The sequence below is a fragment of the Gallinula chloropus genome, assembly GCF_964237585.1.
Source record: "Gallinula chloropus genome assembly, chromosome: 3".
In the NCBI taxonomy this organism is placed as follows: Eukaryota; Metazoa; Chordata; class Aves; order Gruiformes; family Rallidae; genus Gallinula; species Gallinula chloropus.
In genome coordinates this window covers 94,141,729-94,165,979 of record NC_140087.1, presented here as the reverse complement: position 1 = coordinate 94,165,979, position 24,251 = coordinate 94,141,729, and the positions used below count along the sequence as shown (strand labels likewise).

The window sequence follows — 24,251 nt, the reverse complement described above, 5'->3', positions numbered from 1 at the left end:
TTTAACACAGTATGTTAAGGCTTTCTGCATTTTGAATAAAACTGGTTTCAGAAACACTTCTGATTATGTTTTCTTTTTATAAAGCAGTAGCAACAAAAATCCCTACTGATATAAGCAAAGCATTCTTTAGTTGTCAAGTGTTGATAAAATGGTCCCTGCTAAGTGATCTTCTACAAAATTAATTGAGTAGAGAGTACCTGCTGGTTTTAAAGGCCAATAATAACAGTAAGAAACTGTGAAACTGTAGGTTTTTTGTACTGAACACTTATTAAGCTCTTTATTCCTGCAGTGAAATGGATTTCTTTTGGACAAATCAAATGATAGGTGTATGCCTACATTCTGTATCAGCACACAGTAACAGAACTGCACCTCCAGGTACAGTGACCAGCTCTTTCATGGACAATTCAGAGGAGTGACAAGTCTAAGCATGTTTGTGGATATGGAGAGGGAGCAGACATTCAGCGTAGAGTTCATGAAAGCTCCAATGTTGATGGAAGGGCTTTGGCAACTAAGTTCTCTCTCTGTACAAGATCGTGGTAAAACACCCTCTAAACAGCTACCACCTAATCATCAAAGCACCCACGCTCTACAGGCACCATGGTTTCAGTATTCTATTTTTCTTCTAATATGCAGATGCGCTATATTTAGGCTTGAGCTACACCAGTTTGATGTGCTCACTATCCGTCTTCAGCAGTAAAACTGAGATAGCAGAGATAAATGGCCTTTATTCACTTCTAATTGAAATAGGATACACCAAGGAATCATAGAATCACAGAATTGTAGGGGTTGGAAAGGACCTCAAGAGATCATTGAGTCCAAAAAGGACATCAGCTGATCTATTATTTGACAGTCTAATGCTATGATATCCTTGCTCAGAGAAGATATAAGAATTAAGAGCCTCTAAATTGCCCCAGAAGTTTGACAGGCTATACACAATTAATAAAATTCTTGCATAGCAGTTGGAAAGAATTCACTCCACACAATGAGAAGTAAGAGTTATGGGCAATCACAGTTAATTTTAATAAAACAGAGCTAAATCCAATTACTGTAGAGAAGATTTTACTCTCACAAAAACTTACTGCAGAATGCTTGTGTGTTTGGTTTACAAAATTTGTCTTGAGTTTAAAACACCAATATTCAGAAGATATGTCTATATAGAAATACAATTACAGTGATCTAATATTATTGGTGGACATAAGAGATCACTGTCCTGAGGAACTTAATTGTTTTTAAAAGAAAATAAAAAAAAAACCAGTTAAAAAATACAGAAATAGGTGTGGTTTTGCATGAAACATAATATTAAGCCATTTGTTCCTCTTACCCAATAAAGGCTATCTTGCAGCTGCAATTACGTTCATTCAAAACATATTTCTTGCAGTTCTAAGGGTGCATTCATTTACAGAAAAGGGTTTGACTGCTATTTGACTTGGGGTTTTCGATTTCTTTTGTAAATGATCACTGAAATAAATCCATAAAATCATAATGTTCACACAAAATTTGTTTGATACAAATGAGAGTCTCTAATCACAAATTATTAAAATGTGTGGGGGCAGCTTTTTGCTATGGAATATAGATTTCAAAATACTTCAGAAAAGTAGGATGCAATCCAGTAAAATATGTGCAAAGTCTACAATTAGATAAGAATACTCATCTATGCAATATATGGCTAAATAACAGTATTTAGAAAAGACTTTCATGCTTTTAGAGCACCACAATCAAAATGTGAATCAGCAATTTCTTGCTGTTGCAAAAGATACTTTTATAAATGGAAATATTTTCTGCATAAATAAAAAAATGTTTTCTGTAATCTGTGAAATGTTTTCTCCTCTACATTATTCCTTCAGGCATAGTGTCTTATTTGGGGTCATAGAAGCATAGAATCAGTTTGGGTTGAAGAATAGTTTGGATTGAAGGGGCCTTTACATGTTGTTCACTTCAGGCCCCACTGCAGTGAGCAGGAGCATATTCAACTATCAGGTTGCTCAAAGCTCCATTCAACCTCACCTTGAATACTTTCAGGGAGGGGACATCTACTACATCTCTAGGCAACCTGTTCCAGTGTTTCACCATTCTTAGAAAAATGTCTTCTTTATGTCTATTCTGAATCTACCCTCTTTTAATTCAGAACCATCACTCTTTGTCCTGTCGCTGCGGCTCCTACTAAAAATTCTGTCCCCATCGTACTTGTAAGCCCTCTTGAAGTATTCTAAGTTCCCCCTGGAGCCTTCTTCAGGCTGAACAAGTCCCATCCTCCCAGCCTTTCCTCATAGGAAAGGTGATCCATGCCTCTGATCATGTTTGTGATTCTCTTATAGACCCACTCAGACAGGAGCTGGATGCCTGGTTTAGGTATAATTTAAGGCAACAGCAATACTTAACAAAGTCCTAAAGTCTCAGAAACTGCCATTATCTCAATGTGGCACTATTGCCGTTTCGAGCATGGGCTTATGTGCCAGGTTTGAAAAAACCCAAATTTGTAGAGGTTTCTGCACTTTTTAGTATCATACATGAAAACAGTATACTGATTGACTATATTCAGACGAACAATTTGTACTTTGCTACCCACTTTTTAAAATTAGCTACATCAATAGATAGCTAACAGCCACAGATAGGAAAATTGGAATGGGATTGTGCAGATTTTCCTGCTGTGGTCATGTAATTTGAATATATTTTCTAAAGCCATACTGTACTAGTCCTTTTACCTTAAAAATATTAACTCCCACAGTGCAGAAAAATAGAAAAAGCGATAGACAGGTTTCATAGTTGAAATTTAGAAATGTTTGGCCAGCAGATCTCAACTGGAAGACTTTGAATTCGCCTGGGTGGGGAAACTGGTTGAAGAAAAAGAACAATATGGGATTACTGAATTCTCTATGTAAGTGCTGTGGTTTAACCCGGCAGGCAGCTAACCAACCACACATCTGTTTGCTCACTTCCCCCTCACTATGATGAAAGAACATAGGAAGTCCTAAAACTGTCTTTACAATGTCATACAGTTGACCTCTGAGTTACTATTTAAAGTAAGGACCTTAATAAACACAGTTTTAGGGAAGAAAATGAAAATAGTATCCTACTGAGTTTCAGGTAGTTATTTATTAATATAGTATTTCAATAAGCTGAGAAGCAAAATTTCTTCACTCATATCCTCTAGGTATAGCAATTGCTTATTTATACTACTGTGAGGCAGTGTATTTGCAGATGTAAGAATTGCTTACATATGATGGAATCTGCTTGCTAGATGATCAACCTATAGGGTACTATATGTCACAAGATGCTTGACAATTGCAATTTAAATGCCAATTATAACACATTAAAAAGTTCAAAAGTGCAAAGAAGAAGAAATTAATGGAAGTCATCCATAATGGTGTGTAGCTTTTTAAAAGATCAAATGGAAAATGTCAAATAATCAAGTTGTTTGCAAACACCTGGAAGACAGTAAAGATAACATAAAATACCAAACATAAAAGACAACATGGACTTATAATATACAAATCTTGTCAAACCATGCTAGGTTTTTGAAGGACAAGTCATGTTACGATGCCATTTATATTCAATTTCATAGCATATTTGACAATACTTTCCATAAACAGTTGAATAAAACATAACCAATTAGATTATAAGCTCATTTTGTAAACCACTGGAAAAAAAATAAATATTGAATCATTACCAAAAGTCCTGTCTTAAAGAACAAGAGGTATCAAAAACATAATGTGATTTACAGAGACAATTTGAATTAACTTGCTTTCAACTTAAGAAAAAAGGCTCAGGGATAACGTGCTAGCAACTTTAAAGCACAAGAAAAAGGTCAAAATTTTTCTTCTAAGAAAATAATGACATATTTCTAATGACCAAAATGAAGTAATCATTTCCATGTACAGGATCAGCATAGAGTGCTACATATTACTTGAAGGACCATTCATTGCTGAGGTTACTATAATCTAAAGGTATATAAAATAATCTATAATATTTTCTCTTTATTTTGTTTTCCTGGATAGATGCCATTTTACAATATCATTTAACATATACTTTACAAAGCCTGAGTGCCTCTGGGCTCATAACAGACCAGCACCTCAAAGAACACCTTTGTGACAGAAAGTGCTTAAAAAAGAAGACAGGAGGGACACCAACTAGGAATTATATGGCAGTTGTTATAGCCTAACAAAAGAATTCTTTTTTCTCATAAGAAACGTTACAGGTATAGCTGATCCTGAACTGGGGGAGAAGGATGAGTAGAGAATATTGGGATTCATTTAATGTTATAGTTCTTTAATTTTTGTCAGTCAGAATGCAAGTCAGACAGCATGCACTACCTCAGCGGAGAGTCTTTTCTTTGTCAAAGGCAAATGTGAGCTGTTGTTTATTGGTTTTTGTTTTAAATAAAAACATCAGAACACTGTTAAAATCTAAATATGGATCAAAGCCTGAGTAAAAGGTAAAATCTGGCAAGCAACGAAGCTGCTTACCATAAATGAAAGTTTTAAAAACTTAACTATAAATATCAACAAAATGTGAAATGGTATCACATCAAACAGCTCTGCAGTGTCTTTAAATTATATATGCCCCTATGATGGTGCTATTGCACAACATTTCAACTGAGATGATCAAATTCTGTCTACTGATGGAAGAGAAATCCTGAATCAGTGGTGCAAAGTGAACAATTCAACACCATTAAATCATTCATCTATCATTTCTGACAAAATGCTAAATGAAACTTAAGCTACCCATCAAGAAGCAGATAGTAGCAGTATCACCTTTGTGATATGCTTAAAACTACTGAACAGCTGCAATAGTCATTCAACAGAAATTTACCATTTTCCCAATGAAACACAGAAATATAGGAGACACTTGTGAGTCAGAAAGACTATGCTTTTGACAAACTTCATATAAAGATTTTTTCACATGAAAAAGAAATTTTCATCTCTACAAAGAGAAACATGACCTCTCAGGCATGATAATGACCATATTGATTCTCTCAGTAATAAAAATATTATAAGGACAATTATGGTTGACAGTGTTGATGCTAATAAACTAGTAAATCTGTCCAGTTCCTGATTATAATGGTTTTGGCTGGGAAAGCATTAATTTTTCTTTATATTAGTTGTTACAGTGCTGTGTTTTGTATTCATGATGAAAACAGTGATTATAGCTTAGTTATTGCTGAGCAGTGATTACACAGTCAAGACCTTTTCAGCTTCTCACCTTATGCCACCAGCAAGTAAGCTGAGGATGCACAAGAAGTAAGACACAGCTGGGACTGATCCTTAACTGACTGTATTCCATATGGATATTCCATAACATATGACATCATGCTCAGCAACAAAAAGCTAGGGGAAGGAGAGAGTTATGGCATTTGTCTTCCCAAGTTAATGATACATGATAGATCCTGTTGATGGGAACTAGTGAAGAAACTTTTGCTTTGCTTGCATGCATAGCTTTTGCTTTTCATATTAAACTGTCTTTATCTCAACCCACAACTTTTGTCACTTTGTTGAGTGACTTGTCAACCCTTTTGATTCTTTCCCCCATCCTGCTGGTGGGGAATGAGCAAGGGACCATGTGGTTCTTTGCTGCCTACAGGTTTAAACCATGACACTGATAAAGTTGATAAAATTTTTACAAGAAGGAAAATTTAACAAAAAATGTTATGTATTTTATCCAAAAACTTCAGTCCTATCAATTATCATGTTTTCTGAAATCTTCAGGGAAAATTCTATTATTTAGACACATTTTCAAATGTATTTCTTTTCTTTCACAGTGGGTGAGGGCCTTGTGTAAAGTGGACTGGTTGGGACTTTCAGTGACAAAAAGATTACTATGCATAAAGGAATCTGTATTTGCCACCATACACATGTGAGAGATTTTGTGCTAAGTCAAAATTTATATAATTACTGTACTGCAGGCTGTTCTTTGCCAATAACTATGCACATATTAGGATGTATGCCATATATCATCAACTCTTTTGATCATAAGAACAAGTGATTAAGCCTACACATCAACATAAAGGAAATTAAGATCCTCATCCAGCTGACTGAAAACTCAGTTAGATCTGTGCATCGCCACTGAATAACTGAAAAATCTGTGGGAGAATTCAGTTAGGTTAACAATATAACTGATAAAATATACAGGGATGACAATACAGATGAATTCAAGTTCTGGGTAGGAGATTAAATGCTCATCTCTGTATTAAAGAGAAAAAAGTATTTTGAATGAAAGTGTTTTGCAAAACAAGTCTTATGTAATCTGCAGAAGTAAGAAACTTGCAGTCATCAGAATAAACATCTCAGTGCTTTCCACATGAGTCTGTATGAATGATTTTGCTGATATAAAGTGACAGAATACAGTTTTGATTATTGAGATCAGCAGCACAGCTGTGTGCTTCTTTAAGCAGAAATATGCTGGTCCAAACATCTGTATGTCAGATAACAGATTGCTCAAACCTATTTTCACTGGCCAGAAAATATTTACGGAGATGGATGAAAAGAAGGCCGATGAAACATTACCTGGATACGCTCAAGATAAATCTTTAGTGGAGTGGCAACAGTACCACCATAATATGGAAAGCTACAGCCTAAAGGTAATTTTCTGAGTCAGAGAACCTTTATTGATATTGCCAAGGCCTTCAAGCAAAACCTAATTCAAACCACATGGACGAAGATGCCATTCAAAGTGACTGCAGTGAAGAGTACAAAACACTGTTATAGCATTTATCATAATAATTGGCTACAAAACAGCACCATAAATTCCTGTGGCTACAAATTACAATGGCTACAAAAATTAGCATAATTTTTTATGAGGAAGCCACAAAACTGAGACTTCCCATATTGAATAAAGAATGACTCTGTAAAAACACTCCTGGAAAGCTTGGATCATGGCAATTATGAGAGGTACCTGGAGACGGGAGGAAAGAAATGTTATTCCTATCTTCAAGAAGGGTAAGAAGGAAGACCTAGGGAACTACAGGCCAGTCAGACTCACCTTGCTCCCTATGAAGTTGATAGAGTAGCTAATCACAGTAGCCATTTCCAGGCACATGAAGAAGGTGATCAAGAGTAGTCAGCAGGGATCCACAAAAGAGAAGTCATACTTGACTAGCCTGATAACATTGTACAATGAAATGACTGTCTGGATAGATGGGAAAAGAGCATTGTATATTGTCTACCTTTATGTTAGTGCAGCTTTTGGCACAATTTACCACAAGAACCTCATAAAAAAGCTGATGAAAGCCCATGAGACAGTGAGGTAAACCGAAAACATGAATGGTCAGGCCCAGAGGAAGATGATCCATGGCACGTAGTTAATAACCAACAGGGTCAATAGTGGGTCCAGTCCTATTTGACATCTTCATTAATGATGGGGCAGAGTGTACGTCCAGCAAGTTTGCAGAAGATAGAAAAATAGAGTGGCTGCCACACAGCGGGACCTTGATGGGCTTGAGAAATGGGCTGATATGAACCTTATGAAGTTCAAGAAGGAAAGTGGCAAGTCCTGGTGAGTAATAATGCCAAGCAGCAGTATATGCTGGTAGTTGACCAACTGGAATGCAAATTTGCAGAGAAAAAGCAGCGGGTCCTGGCAGACACCAAGTTGAACATGCACCAGCACTGTTCCTTTTACAACTAAGACTAGTGTAATCCTTGGATACATTCAAAAGAGTGTTGTCAGCAGGTCAAGGGAAATAGTGCTTCCCCTCTACTTAGCACTGGTTCTGAGGACACACTTGGAGTACTGTGTCCCGTTCAGGGCTCCCCAAGAAAACAGAGACATACACATACTGGAGAGACTGCAGCAAACGGCCACTACAATGATTATCAGGCCAGAGTATCTCTCCTAAGAGAAGAGACTGAGAAAGCTGAGCATAGAGAAGAGAAGACTCAGGGGGCTCTCATCAATGTATATATATATACCTGAGAGGTGGGTGCAGAGAAGATTGAGCTGTCCACTGTGTCCAGTGATAGGACCAGAGACAGTGGACACGGTGTGAAACAAGTACATTCCATCTGAGTATAAGGAAAAACTTTTGCAGTGTGAGAGGAAAAGCACTGGCACAAGTTCCCATGAGAAGCTGTGGAGCCTCCATCTCCTTGGAGATATTCAAAAGCTATCTGGACGTGGTCTTGAAAAACTTGCTTTAGGTATCCCTGCTTGAGCAGGGAGGTTGTATTTGATGACCTCCAGAGGTTACATTCAACCTATACCGTTCCATGATTTTATTATTAGCCAGGTTTTTTCACAAACTAGGATATTCACAGCAGCACATTATAGAAGTCTTTCAGACTCAGAAAACAAAATACCATATTTCTTCTTACACTATATTTTTCTAGACTAAAATAAGAATTCATACAGTCTTGTCTTCACTCTGTCTTTACTTGGCTAAATTCTCTTGCATGAGGATAAGCAGAACTACAATTTTATGGAATATATGTCAACTGAATTTCTTATTTCATTACTGTACTCAGTAGAGATGTGAATACCTCCATATGTCAGTTGAAAATACCTTGAAGAGAATGTCACAAGACTGCAATTTCCTTTTTCATGATGATACTGTAATGTTAGCTCTTTATGGTTTTCTTTGAGATCAGTCAAAATACATAGGTTATCCTGTCCATCTATTGATGAGTTCATGATTTTAAGATATTTTATATTTTTAAACTCTTTGAAAGTATAAAATTTAGTGCTTTTTTTGTTTGAGTCTTCCAGATCACCCATATCTTCCTGTAAAACCTTTCCAATTCTCCTTTTTATTGAGAGAGTATCCTAACTGGTGTATTAGCAAATTTCATTGCCGTTTTTACCTTCTGTACTCAAGTCATCAACAGGTTGTCAAGTCACTGTATATTTGTATACCTCACTTCCCTAACAACCAGTGTTTCTAGGTTTACATTTCTAATTGTAATCATCTTTCTATGTGGTTGTCTGCTTTTGAACGCGTATAGATGAATATGCTATTTGATTGCTCTAGCTTTGTCAACAGAAGTTGTGATATTTAACAAGGCAGAGGTTATACATCTTCCTATGAAAAGCTGCAGTAAAATCACTGTTGATATGTTATGGTTTTGTGTGACAAGGTTTTAATAGCTGGGGTGACTACAGGGGTAGCTTCTGTGAGACATTGCTAGAAGTCTCCCCTAAGTCCAGCAGATGCAATACCAGCCAGCCCCAAGATTGACCTACTGGTGGCCAAGGCCTAGCCCAACAGTGATGGTGGTAGCACCTCTGGGATGACATAGTTAAGAAGGAAAAAAAAAAAAAAAAAAAAAAAGAGCAGTGGCATTTACAACCAGAGAAGTTTAAGAAGATGTGAGAAACAACTTTGAAGTCATGAAGGTCATTGAAGAAGGAGGGGTTAAGAGATGCTCCAGGTGGTGGAGTGGTGGAGGACAGATTCCCCTGCAGTCTGTGGTAAAGACCATGGTGAAGTGGGCAGCCCATGGACGACCCCACACTGGAGTAGGTAGAAACACGTGAAGGAGACTGCAACCCCATAGGAAGCCCACACTGGAGCAGGTTTGCTGGCAGGACTTGTGACACTGTGGGAGATCTGCACTGGTCCTGAAGGCTTACAGCCTGTGATGTTGGAGAAGTTTGTGAATGACTGTCTCATATGAGAGGGACTCCACATTGGAGCAGAGGAAGACTTTCAGAAGTCTTCCATTGAGGAGGAAGAAGTAGCATAGAAAACGTGTAATGAGCTGACCACAACACCCATTCTCTGTCCCCTCGTGCCCCTGATGAGGAGGAGACAGAGGAAAGTGTGAGTAAAATTAAACCCGGAAAGAAAGAAGGGGTGGTAGATGTTTTAAGATGTGGTTTTATTTCTCATTGCCCTACTCTTTTTTGCTTGATAACAAATAAGATTATTTTTTCTAAGTTGAATCTGTTTTGCCCATGATGGGAATTGGTGAAGGATCTCTCCTTGTCCTTATCACAACTCACTAGCTTTTCATTGTATCTTCTCTCCCTGTGCGGTTGTGCAGGGGGAGTGAAGGAAGGCATTGGTGGGAACCTGGACTCCAGCCAGAGTCAACCCCCGCACAGGATATAAAAAAGTTCATCATGCTAAAACACATTTTTATTAAGAGGTAAGCAGTCAGGTACTATGATTTCTACTCTTGCACATATTTTTTTTTGCTTTTGTAGGTGCTATCAAAATACTTTTCATGAAATATAATTTTGTCTAATCAGATACTTTCTGTTGCTGTGACCTGCAAATTTTAAGACACACTATACATACTATGCAAGTTGTTTATGCATACAGAATTACACTTACCCAGTAAATAATCAGAGATTTACATATGGCATCTGAATTGTATTGTTTCCTGATGAGTGACTTTGGAACTTTAGCCATAGTTTCCTAGAATTTATCTGACATGTTCTTTCACTCATAAAGTCTTTGGAGAAAAGATATTTTTGCTTACCTAATTGTTAGGATAGCAATTACTGGAATTACAGCTAGAATTAATAAAAGGCACTGAACTTAAAAAAAGGGGGGGAGATGAAATAATATCTTTTCAGTTTCATGGCATTCTTTCTTGCTCTCATTTTTTTTCACCTCTGTATGGATTTCATAAACCATTAATATCATACCACTGTGAGATTGTAACATCTGCCTTTTATTTTTGCTCATAAATAATGTATTTGATTTCAAACTATTTTTCTTCTAAATTTTTTTTACCTGTTTAATGTTAAGAATTTTAAACAGTTTGCTGTTCAGAGTGACAGTACCTTTATAGACTCTGTCACTTTTATTATTTCCTATTGTATTTGTCCTCTTTCTAGAATTACTATTATTTTAAATATTTGCTTTGTCAGATTTTGTGAGACCTCAGTACACTGTCTACAGTTAAGTTTTCATGTCACCTTGTGGTTTGTTTCTCTCAGTAAGTGTAATTTATAACTCTGTAAGTGAAATGGCACCACAGGCAGAACTAAAAAGAAATATTACATCTCTGTGTTTTCATCAATATTAACCCAATATATTGCAATGTATGTTTTGTCTTCACCAATGCAACTGTGATTGCTAAATATGAATAATGACAGTCAAACCATGAGCAATCTCTATTTGTTGTATTATCCACCAATCTGTCTATTCATCCATCACCCCAATATCCAATAACTTCCATAAAAATGAATAGTGATATATTTTGTGGACTTAATGGAGCCTTTGGCATGTCTCCCATTTCAGGGTCAGCATTGTGCTAGGGTAGAGCTCTTTTGTTCTTAGTGTTTGCTGTGGTTTATGGTTAACAAAGAATGTCACATTTGAGCCCCCTCTCATTCATCAGCCTTGTTGGCTACTGTAGACCTCCATGTATAACTGGTGTTCCTCACACTCATTTTTTTTTTCCAAGTGTGGCTCTTTTTTTTATTTCAACCACTTCCTCTTATTTTTCATTATTTTACCTTTTCTTACATTCTCAGTTATTTATTTTTTAAAATACTGATTACTAAAAGTCTTTCTTTGGTTCCTCATTTCTATTCCGTCTCTTAACTGATAAAACCTTCTGAGCCTGTCTTCCATGAAGTCTCATTCATTTAACTCAGTTTTATAGAAAAAAAATCTCCTTTCACTATTTTTGTTCTTTTTCTGCATCCCTCCACAGCATTCTCTTTTGTGATGTCACCTCTCTTTTTAAGTTATACAATAAGTCTTAGCTCTAAATCCTCCTTGGTCTTCACTGATTATATTACAATTGGAAACTAGCCTTGTTCTGGATAACGTAGCTGTCTGTACAGGGCTATTAAGAAAACACATGCTCTTTTCTGGTCCTATGGAAGGAAGTGGAAATGCACTGCTCTCCAGTGCTTGTCATACTTCATCTATATTTTATTAAATAAAGTTTTTTACAGTAGTGTGCTTTGCATCTGGCAGAGAAATAGAACATACCTTTCTCTTAAAAATATATTTTACAGAACTGGCTACTTCATTAATTAATTCTATTAATGATATTCCTTTTCATGATGCATCTAGCAGATGATGAAACAATAAAATAAAATTAACAATTAGCTAGAATTAATGCACAAACATTTTCCCATTGCCTAGTTTTATATTATTCCCTCAAGAATGAGGTCCTGAAGGAGTGAGCAATCCCAATATGCCAAAAGTTGAGTTGGTGAGAAAGACGACCAGCCTGGCTGAACAGAGAGCTTTGGTCAGAACTCAGGGAGAAAAGGAGAGTATATGAATGTTGGAAGAAGGGGTGGGTAACCCAGGAGGAATACAGGGCTGAGGTGAGATTATGCAGGGAGAAAATAAGGAGGGCCAAAGCCTAATCAGAGCTGAATCTGGCCACTACTGTAAAAGATAAATGGAATAAAATTCTATAAATACATTAATAACAAAAGGAGGGCCAGGGAGAATTTCCCACCTTTACTGGGTGTGAGGGGAATCATTGTGACTGAGGATGAAGAAAAGGCTGAGGTACTTAATGCCTTTTTTACCTCAGTCTTTAGTAATTGAACCAATTGGGCTCCTGATTACCAGATCTCTGAGTGGAAAGATGGAGATGGGGATGGGAAGCAGACCAAAGCCCTCACAATCCAAGGGGAATTTGTTAGTGACCTGCTCAGCCACAAGTTGATGGGTCTGGATGGAATTCACCCAAGGGTACTGAGGAAGCTGGCACAAGTGCTTGCCAAACCACTTATCCTTATTTACCAGAAATCCTGGCTGACTAGGGTGGTTCCGCTGGACTGGAAGCTGGTGCATGTGACACACATTGATTTCCTATTTTTTATCAAACACCGAAATTGATACTGCTCAGGTTAGGAACAATAATAACACAAGTTAATGCTTTACATCTACATCTGAAGTATCAGTTTTGTTTGTACCTTTTAAGTGCTGCTATATTTGTTAGCACTTTACAAATGCTAAATTTATTACATGTCTAAATTTATTACATAAACATGATGAAAGAAGATAAGTTTTTCGGAAGGCCATTTTGCTACGTTCTAATTTTATAGTCATCAAGAGTATTGAGACAATAACCATATTCTTCCACTTCTTGCTTTTGAGAACTCATGGTAATATTTTATATGGTAGGGTCTTTATCAACATGTACTGCTTTTAAATCACATGAATAAAACTATTTACAATCAGTTGTTGAAAAATACCATTTAAATATGTAGTTTAGTCCAAAGCACAACATCAATGTCAAATGAAATATCTTGTTCAGTATAGCTGATTTATTTTCTAAGTTGAAAAAGAAAAATACTTCCACTAGCAGGATGCCCAAGAAAACTGGCATGAGATTTTTAGATGATTGAAAACACAAGACAGTAAAAGTGCCCAATCTTATTAGGTATATTAAATCTATTTTATCATTTTAATTAAAAAAGACATGTTTCACAAGTGAAATGTAAAGATGGGAAATTAACTAATCAGATATCTATGAAGTCATAACTAATGAACCTAAGATCATCACCAGTTGTTATGTTCTGAGATTCTTCAGCCACCTGTGGATGTTTTAGGAACACAACTTCTTTCTAGGAGTACTGAGGACTACAAAAGGTACCTTGCTATACAAATCTTGAGTGAGTTGTTACAACATGACAAAGTGAGCAACGAAATGAACGAAACCAACATTCTGGCTCATTTCTGTGAGGAGCCAACATTCAGGCCCAGACTGCTCCATCCTGGTCCCCCCCAGAGTTACAAGTCCTCCAGCAAACCTGATCTGAGCCAGAGCATGAGCCAGTCTCCCTACAGGCTGCATGTTTTGCTTCCAGGAGCTTGCACCAACACGGGCTTCTCACAGGTCACAGCATCCATCATGTGCCTCCACCTGCTCTGGCATGGGGTCCTCCATGGGCTGTAAATGGGATTTATGCTCCCCATGATTATCCACAGGAGGCAGGGGAACAGCCTACTTCGCTTTTCTATGGGCTACAGGGGAATATCTCTCTCCAGCACCTGGAGCACCTCAGCCCCTCCACCCCTTCTTCACTGACCTTGGTGTCTGCACAGTTTCTTATATCTTCTCACTCCCTTCTCTGGTGGCAAAAAGCAGCTGCTTGCAGGTTTTTTTTCTCCTAAATGTGATTCCCAGAGGTGCTATGACCACCGCTGATGGGCTCGGCCTTGGTCAGCAGTGACTCCTTGAGTTGGCTGGTGTTCACTCTCTAGGGTCTATAGAAAGCTTCTAGCTGCTTCTTGAAGAAGCCACCCCTGCAGCCCCCAATTCTCCACCAGAACCCAGCCATGCAAAACTACAACAGGTTTTTAGTCAAATATTTTTGTATCAATACTGCGTTATGATACTTCCTAGGTAATTTTTAACCTGTTATTCCATTCAAACCCAAATGAGAGTGAACCTGGCTTATTTTTTAGTCCTGACACCTGCCTTCATTCTCAAATATTATATCCTACTTAGTTCATTTTCCAATGTAAATCCTCCTGGCTGAGTAAGACTGATGTTTCTGAAAATGAAGTTTCCTACCAAATATCATGGCTTTTGGATACAACTTGCATCTGTATTCTCTCATGGATTTTTTAGACTGTAGGCACATTCTGTATCTTTGAATTTCTATTATACCCATTGTCATAATATTATGTTTGTATCGCTTAAATAAAAACAACTATAGACCCTGGACTCTACAATATCTGGTTCATTTTTCTCTCTGTTCAAAGGAATAGAGAAAATGCAGGCGGAAATTCTGCTTCCATCCTACACAGCTCACCTCTGTACTGAACTCCAAGCTTCTTTGAATAGAAATTTGTATTCTTAACATGTCTCCTTAACACTTGTTTCCTACCATAATTGTTTTAAACAGAAAGTGAACTACAATTGCATTGAAATTAAAATGAGCAAAGAAAATTGCTGTGAAAGCTATGCTAGATATCTGAAGAAAACAATGAGACTGAGTGAAAGGAACAAAAGCAAACCTTACTATGCCTTTGTATCCATGCTACCTTTGCATATTAGTACAGAAATACTGGAACACTGAGGCTATAAAAATCTCAAAATTACTGTGGAACAAAATTTAACAGTATTCTTTGTGTGTTTTAAAACTCAAAAACATATGCAAGTATTTATTTTTCTCCAGAGTTTTCACTTTTGCTATCGAATGTCTTTACTTCATTCAGAGGCAACAGTGCTTAAAGACCCTAAGTAGTTGGTTAAATGACTAGGGTTAGGATGAACATTTGTCTTACAAAGATTTTCAGAAGGCTTAGGATCTGGCCGTATCAAATAGAAGTCTAGCCAAAGATAGATTCTGTGACAATTGATGTCCTATACTCATACAGTCATGATGTTCAGGGGGTTTTTGCTTGTTTGTTGGAGATTTTAAAATTCATTCACAATGAAGGCACAGATTTTACCTTGTATTAATTTATAGGTCATGGAGAGTAAATAAAGTGTGATTCTCTCAGGGGGTTTGGAACCCTATGATCCTTAGGGTGCGTTCCAACCCACCCATTCTATGATTCTATGATTCTATGATTCTGAAAGCATCCAATTATCTTCACATACAAATGTCTAAAAGAGAAGGAACATCAACTATGGCATAAATCACTCTACATCATAATCCTAGTAAAATCAAGCTAGTTGTAAAATCTATTTTAACATAATCTCAATGAAAAACTATTTTTGTAATTCCTTTTCTTATATTTTCTATACATTAAAATTGAATGTTTAGCTTTTTCTATAACTTTTTTTTAAATGCAGACAACTAGAAAAGCTACCTGCAGCAAGAGATAGCATTTATTTTTCTTTTTTGTGATTTATGAACATTTAGAATTATTTAAATCATTCATGCCCCTGTTAAAATATCAGTAGTTTGTGTGTGTGTATAGATAGATAGTTATTATAGTAATATTTAACACATTTGAAAACTGATGGATTTAGATCATTCCTATGAAGTCTTGGGTTTTTGTAAGGATGATTTTGTAAGAAATCTCAGTTTTAAACTTCTTCCAAAACCAGTTGCAATGTGTCATTTAGAAGTTGGTAATATAAACTCATAGCAAAAATCACCGCTATCCACACAGTAAAGCATCCAATTGCTCTTCTTTTTGTATGTCAACATCATTATTGCTCTTTTTCTTTCTTTTTAAGAAAATTCTGACTCTCCAAACTGTAACATCAAACAAACAAACAAAAAATAAGACTGGGATGCAAAGTATGTGTGAAAGAAGTAGCCTATTGCCCCAATCCAGTGAAACACTTAGGAAAGCACATACTTGAGTCTGATCATATACTTGCGTGTTCATATGCACTTATAGAATGTGTATGAAGCTCTTTTCTTGAAGTGTACATGAGCTTCAGTCAATAACAAAAATAACACATACTGAGAGTCGTAGTCTGTGTCTGTACTAATGTTGTGGTTTAAGCTGGAGGCTTATACAGTCACTCAGCCATTTGCTCACTTCCCTCCATCACTGGGAAGGGAGACAGAATTGAAAAAAAGTAAAACCCATGGGTTGAGATAAAAACAGTCCATTGGATAGAATAAGAAGACAGTAGTAGTAGTAGTTTAGTAGTAGAAGCAATAAAACAACAGTAATATAAAAAAGCATGTACAGAAGAAGTGAGGCCCAACACAATTGCTCATCACCTGCTGATTGATGCCAATATCCAGTTATTTTCCCAGTCACAGCCCTCCCTGTCCAACTTCCCCCTCCTTATATACTGAGCATGACATCATATGGTATGGAATATCCCTTTGGCTGGTTTGGGTCAGTTGTCCTGGCTGTGCTCCCTCCCAGCCTCTTCTGCACTTCCTAGAGAAGGTTCATGCCTCCTCACTGGCAGGGCCAGGGAAGCTGAAGAGTCCTTGATTAGTGACCACTGCTTAGCAACATTTAAACATCAGTGTATTATCAACATTACATGCATACTAAATCCAAAACATACCACTATACCAGCTACTAAAAGAAAATTAACTCTTTCCCAGCTGAAACGAGAACAGATAAACAAACAAAAAAAAAAGCTAGGGTTCAGTTTTTGTCCATGGGTAAGAGGCAAAAAAGTTAAATACCTTCATTCAAAGTTCTGAAAAGTGAACTATATTTGAAACTATCACAGATCATATTTTAATTGTTATTTCTACTCATTCTTAATTACTGAATAAAAATTAAAAAGGGGAAAAAACTGAGTGTCAGTGAAAAAAAACAGCCAAGGTGAGCCAATTAAATCCTGGCCACAATAAAATGGAATTTTGTTTGCTTTCAGTGTGCCGAGATTTTTCCAGGATCTTTTCTTCCTCTTTTTTTCCTTCTAGATTAAGCTTTCTTTCTCATTCAAGCAGTAAAGTGATCCAGGAGCAAAATTACTTGTCGTTGTTGTTATTCAAATGACAGATGTTTAAATTGTCTCTTCTCTTGCTTTCTGTATCTTTTCATTTGTAAGAGGAGGAGGGGGAATACAATCATCCTTGATATGTATTCATCATGGTAAGGATAAATAACTATTTTTGAACTCTACTTAAAAAAGGTAGAAGGTAATCCAGCATGGGCATGCCAGCCAGAGACTGAGATGACATAAAATTACAGTAAAGACATCTTCCTTCTCTGAATAAAACAGTTGCAGAAAACTGTATAGGTGAGGGAAACTTAAGATAAAAACAGGAGGAGATAATTGCTTCTTCATTGCATACCTTTACTCAATTCTCCAGTCCTTCATTTTTGACGACATCCCAGAGAATAAACTGTTTGGGGTTTTTCTTTTACTATCTCAAATTATACTAAGAACTGAGAGGATGCACATAGAAATGTTGAAATTAAAAGTAAACAGTTGTCTGAAATCAGGAAATCAGTTTTTCAAGAAAAAAATATACAAAAGATTCTCTAAAGAAAAGTTTAAGATTACTACTGTGAGGTACCTATCCAATCAATTATTTTTTACTTAATAAAAATCTGAAGAATGCCACAGGAACTTGGACAATAGCTCTTATACTTGCATGTAAATACTTAAATTTAATAAATTTAACTTTATGGATGTCTAGCTGAGACACAAATGCTAGGTGAGATGAATGTCCAGAACCTTGCAAGTTCTTGATGAGACCATTTTGCATTGGAGACCACAATATGGGTTTCGAGACTAGCCGTTTTGCTAAAAGTGCATGTTAATGGTGACTGAGTAGTTTCTTTGAAGAGGCTCACTGAGGATCTAAGAAAACCAGTTGTTCTCAGATGATAAACTCTTGCCACTTCTACTTATATAGTACTAATTGAGTTGGTGTCATATAAACAGAGAACACACATGAGCATTTGGGTCTTGAGCTGTTCGGTCGTGGGAACCAAGTGCGTCTTTCTCCCAGATGTTGCTAGAGGATGAGTTATCCTCCTCTTCCAAACAAAACATTCAGATGAGCAAGCTGTGGCTATATATTACAAGGAGGTGGTTTGTTTTTTTTTATTATGACTAGTTGCTCTCACTGTGTTTTGTGATTCAAATAAGCGTAGTACTAACAGACTACTAATCAAGTAGTACTTGTACTGTTCTTGGTACTGGTGAGGCCGCACCTTAAGTGCTGTGTTCAGTTTTGGGCCCCTCACTATAAGAAAGACATTGAGGTCCTGGAGCGAGTCCAGAGAAAGGCAACCAAGCTGGTGAAGTGTCTGGAGAGTAAACCTTATGAGGAGCAGCTGAGGGAACTGGGGTTGTTTAGCCTGGAGAAGAGAAGGCTGAGGGGAGACCTTATCACTACTTATAACTACGTGAAAGGAGGTTGTAGAGAGATGGGTGTTGGTCTCTTCACCCAAGTGACAGGTGATAGGATGAGGAGGAATGGACTCAAGCTGTGCCAGGGCAGGTTTAGATTAGACATTATGAAAAAATTCTTCACTGAAAGGGTTGTTGGGCATTGGAACAGGCTGCCAAGGGTGGTTGAGTCACTGACCCTGGATGTATTTAAAAGACGGGTAAATAAAGTGTTTAGGGATATGGTTTAGTAGAGGACAGGTATGGTTGGACTCCATGATCTCAAAGGTCTTTTACAACCTTGTGATTCTGTGATGCTGTGAAGTAGAAAAACTTTATGTTTTTTCAGCTAGCAGAAGGACCTTGGAGAAAACCAGCAAACTTGGGAGTCGTACTGGGATAGAGTAATTTGTGTATCTCGCTGCCATGGACATTCATACACTAGAGTTTCGGTACTATTAGTATTTCTTAACATGTATAAATACAAAACATTTTCAAGACCATGTGCAGGCATTATTTTGTTTTCCTTGAAGAACTGTTAAAACATAAAAAAAAAAAGAAATAGTAATAGAAAATAATTTAAGAATTACTAGTGAACCTCTCTAGTGAAGGACAAGAGTGAAGACACTTTCTTCTCAAGAGTAAAGACGCTTTCTGTCTGTAAGGGATGGAAAAGATTCAGTCTGATTTACAGCCTGATAGTATTTTGTTATAATGTATCATTTCATTTCTGCACAGAATGGAAATGTAGTAAGGAAACAAAAAGACCTTATGCTTAATATAACGAAACTTCTATAATCTCAAAGCAAACTCATTCACTCAAAGTGTATGGTGTGATAGCTTTAGTAGCTTAATTCAGTTAAGATTAAATGACATTGTTTCCCCAACTACTAAAACCCGCACAATCACTTATTTAGATATATATAGATTTAATACAAGGAATCAAAAAACGTTATTCAGCTAGAAATGCATTGCAGAGTATGGGATTTTCCCTCAAAAACAATATGCCTGAAAGCTGTTCTGTTACGGGGCAAACAAAACAAATTGGGAATTTACTTTATACTGAACTAAACTGTTAAATCAGCTACTATAAATAACATGAGTGATGAGTAGACATATATTTGCCTCCAAAAATAGTGTCATCTACAGGCTGGTTCTATGGACACTAACATATAGCTCAAATATGGTTGAATCTCAACTTTTAATTCATTTTGCAGCAATAATAAAACCCCCCTACCATCTCTGCTTTAAAATAAAACAGTTATTAAAATATTTCGGGGGGGGTGTGTTATTTTATGACAAACATTTTATTTTTAAAATCAGAAAAATAAAGTTTCAAATCATGATGTCAGGCTAAAGGTCTTTTACAAACCCAGATAATGAGATGCAAACTAAAAGTGATAAATAAGCTTTTTAAATCCAAATTTTTAATACAACACTGCTGCCAATATTGAAAAACAATGCTTTTTTGCAGAACTGAAAGGACAAGGGAAAAACATTTCCTGAAATGAGTTATCTTCTAATATTCTGCCCTGCACTTCATTAGCTAAACTACGCTTAACTGCAGCTCAAGCTACATTGCCACAGCATCCAGTGAGGAATATACTTAAAATCTTTACAGCACCCATGAATGTTTGCACATTGTTGTGTATTTCTAAGTTATTTTTGAACTGACAGTCTTCTCTTATAATAGGGCAATTTCCACTTTGCATTGTATAAGTATCATTAATCTCATGGTCAGTAATTTTCCCCAATTGTTTTTAAAAATCTGTTACAATTAATTCTCTTTAAGACTTACTAATTGGCATATTGGATGAGAATTTCAGCAAAATGTACAATTTATTCTCCAAGGGCTTGATTTATATTTAACTTTGGGAAAGGTCACTTGACATAAGACTAATAATAGGGAAACCTGAGTACAAGTTAGCTAACTAACTCCTTTAAAATGATCACTGAATTGCTCAGCATTTGAGGCTACTCTATTTAGCGATTGACAGTGAACTACAAGAAGCATACATGTCTGGTGTTGTCCCAGAGTAATTATACTTGTCAATTGTAAAGTAATATCAGAGATATTTACAATCATTGATTGAGTATACTTAATGTTGAGTTGATATACTCAATATGAAAATTATTTAATGATTTTTTCTATTGATAAAGACAAAAAAATCATGTGTTGCAGGAAGAAAACTTCCTAAGTATGCAAAGAAACCATGTCAGGAGAGTACATTTAAGAAAAATAAAATCTACTAGGTCAAATTAATTCGTATAATTTGGTATAGTACTGTCTTTTTTTGTATATGTGTCTTTATATCTAGCTAAAATACATTGATATAGATCACATTGATATGTATCACATTTATAAGAGTAAATTATAACTATTTGTACTAGAGTTATCTAGCAGTCAAGCTAGAAACTGCATTAGCCTCAAAAGACATATGAAAAGTCCTGTCACAAATTCTCATCACTTAATTAAAGGATGAGTTAACTCTCAAACTGGAATATTGCTTCATTGCTAACCTAGTCTCTGCAGAGCCAGGTATAGTCTTAATTAAAGTACCCTCAAATATTATGTAAATGAGATGTTGTGAACTTGATGAATCTGAATTTAAAAAAAATAATAAATTAAAAAATCATGTATAGTGGTTGGGTCAGGGAGCAGGGAGATGGGTTTCAGATTTTTATTTTCACATCTGGGCCCTGTGTGACGGTTATTGTGGTCTCTGGCATAGAATAGGTATGTAGTCTGGAGAAGAGCTTAGTCTCTTAACATATCAGTTACATCTGTCATTAAGTTGCTTCACTTGGATACGCAGAAACTAAGGACAAGTAGTGCTTGTGGATTGTAGTGAAAGTAGAGTGAAAAGCTATGTAATGGTAGTTCATGACAGAGGTTAAATGTAACAAAGGATGTTGAGGAAGACTAAAATGATTTCAAATTTCTACTTTAAATTGTTTTAAATGTAGTTTAAAAACAAGCTTCAGAAAGGGCAAAGATAAAAATCATCTGGAATTCTGTTACAGAAAAAATACATAATAAAAAAGGCAAACATTCTGGGCATACCGACACAGATTTTATGGTACTTTTGAAACAAGCATAAAATATACATGAAGTGATGCAACTAAAAAAACAATCATAACTTCATTAAAAGCCCAAATACAACATGTATTTTCTTCCTTGTCACTAAAAGAATTTCAGCCATTTCAATGTTAATCATCAAAATGGCTAAAAACCCATTCTTCATTCTAGCAACACCAAGCAATGATCAGGGAATATTTCACAGGATGTTTTTACAACTAAGGACCATAATCCCCATAATCTACAACTTTCTCTGAGGACTGTCATGCCTGAAAAACTGTTTTATTAAACCACAGCTGTCAGTAAAAAAAAACCCAAACAAACCCAAACAGACACAACAAAGCAAATCACAAATGGGATTAAAATAGCCTGGGAGAAGATAATCTCTAATTGCCCAAATCTTTTTGACATTCTTATGTCCCTGTTGTTATCAGCCCTGCCTCCTAGAGAAACACTAAAAGAAAAAAGAGAGATTCTATAGCAACTTTATCTCCTCAGGCTTACCAGATGGGCTTGGGACACATCTGGGTTTTTTTAATCCCTGCACTTGAGACCAGTAACTGCTTTCACCCCTGCTCTAGCTTCAGCTCTGGGGATGGCCGCTCTGGGGCAGTGATGACCCCATCTCCACCTCAGTCACAACCTGAAAAACCATAGTCCTTTATGGTGGGTGGCTGTGGACCACTGCCAGACTGCAGCCTGGAAGAAGGTAGCAGATAATGATATAAAAAGATGTAAAAGTAATCTGTTATCGATCTTTGACTGTCAGGGGAGAAACTTTCAGTATGAATGTCACACTCCTCCCAACAAAGACCTCAGGATGCTGAAGTCTTGTTGCAAGTCTTGCCACCTCTACTTGGGAGAGATTGATGTATTGCTCTTGTAAACAAGAGGAACTCTGAAAAGCCGACCATAATACCAAAGTATAAAATAAGGAGTAGGAAGGGGTTTTTGAAATAATTTTTTAAGGAATTTTATTAATAAGGCTCTGAGTATTAATTTGGGCAATGAGTGCTAGCATTAGACAAATTAACTATTAGGCTGTTAAAACACTAATTGTACAAAAAATAAATTCTTCTCTCCATATATATATACAGTGAAGTGTTTTTACAGTTATGACCTTTTTCAAAGTACTATGGCTGTAATTCACTGATTAAGTGAGCAGACCATTTTAAACTAAAGCACCTGGATGATGAAAGCCCTAGCAAAGTGGCTCCAAGCAAAACCACCTCATTCTTACAGTACCTCCTGTCCTACAAGCGAGGAGAGAACTCATTATGGCCTGTAAAGAGGCTAATTGGACCACTGGGGAAGGCAGGAAATTTAGGTCTCCCTTACAGGAATATGTGAAAAAAAAACCCCAATAATGTCAAGTACTCTACAGAGGTTTTGTTTTTAATCACTTCTCTTACCTCATGTCTTCCTACCTAAGGAGAAAAAAGCCCCCCAGATGAAGACTGCTCTCAATCCACCAAACACTGTATAGGGTAAGCACACTAAGCATTGCCATTGCAGAAATAGTTAGGATATCGGCATTTCCTTTATGTTGTGAATGAGTCACATTGATTTTCTGTGCATCCTCAGGACTGGACCACAACATCCATCAGAATTTTGGTTAATAATTTTGGTAGGGGATATATAAAAGGTGCATCTTCTGGTGAACTCTGTAGCCTGAGGAGGCTCCCAACTGCTAGAGCCTGTTTAGCTTAAGAGACCTGGGAGTCCCTTTGTCCTAGGCCAAGAGATGGAACTGCTGCGTTCCCATTTGCAGACTCAGCCAGTAGCAAAGATGAACATTTATGCGAGAGACACACTCAGGCAGAGGACCCTAACTCACTAACACTACATACTGCCCAAAAACTGGGCACTGCTTTGTAACAACTCCCACAAGTTGCACAGCCACAACTAACAGAAAAATACATGCAAACAGCCAAATTCTAGTCCTGTCTGAGTGATCATAACTGAAGCTTGCTTGTGAAAACACAGAGCTCCTTACTCTTTAGTTCAAAAGGACAGACACACTCATGGACACTTTGAATACTAGCGTGGGACTTCAGCTCATCTAATATTGATGTTGCAACTCCAGGACTCCTCACAAGACAGCCCAACTTAAAGTCTGCTGATGAATTTACACATGCGCACATACGCATGCGCACGCATGCACCGCACCTGTGCACACATGCACACACACCACCAGAGGGGAAAATTCAGACATTCTGGTCTTTCCAGTGGCTTGAGTCCAGGCATATAGGACCTATCACTCTTGGTCCCCTCTACACTTGCTGATTCTGTGACTCTCACCTGGTCTTGTTGGCATCAGGTACAGGAGCCACCCTTGCCCAAGATCTGATGTCAGTCACTGGCACTAAATTCACCCACTGCAGACACACGGTCCTATGATCTGTGGTGCCCATTCTGCTGATGATGCTGATACCATCATTCACTTAGGATGTTGGCACCACAACTATTAAGACCACTGTCATCAGTGGCCTAACTCCAAATGCAGACCCCAAATTCAGTCACTTTAGCCT

The 24,251-nt window shown here is 36.9% G+C and overlaps 1 protein-coding gene across 1 annotated transcript in view; it reads right to left on the bottom strand.

The window, feature by feature from the left end:
• Positions 1 to 23,870, bottom strand: part of EYS (eyes shut homolog) — a gene marked incomplete at both ends in the record, with an annotated part of 784,773 nt that extends 760,903 nt beyond the window's left edge. Inside the window, one exon of the mRNA XM_084261159.1 lies at positions 23,717 to 23,870. Coding sequence (XP_084117285.1) covers positions 23,717 to 23,870 — 154 coding nt within the window. The remainder of the gene's footprint in view (positions 1 to 23,716) is intronic.
• Positions 23,871 to 24,251: the final 381 nt, after the last annotated feature.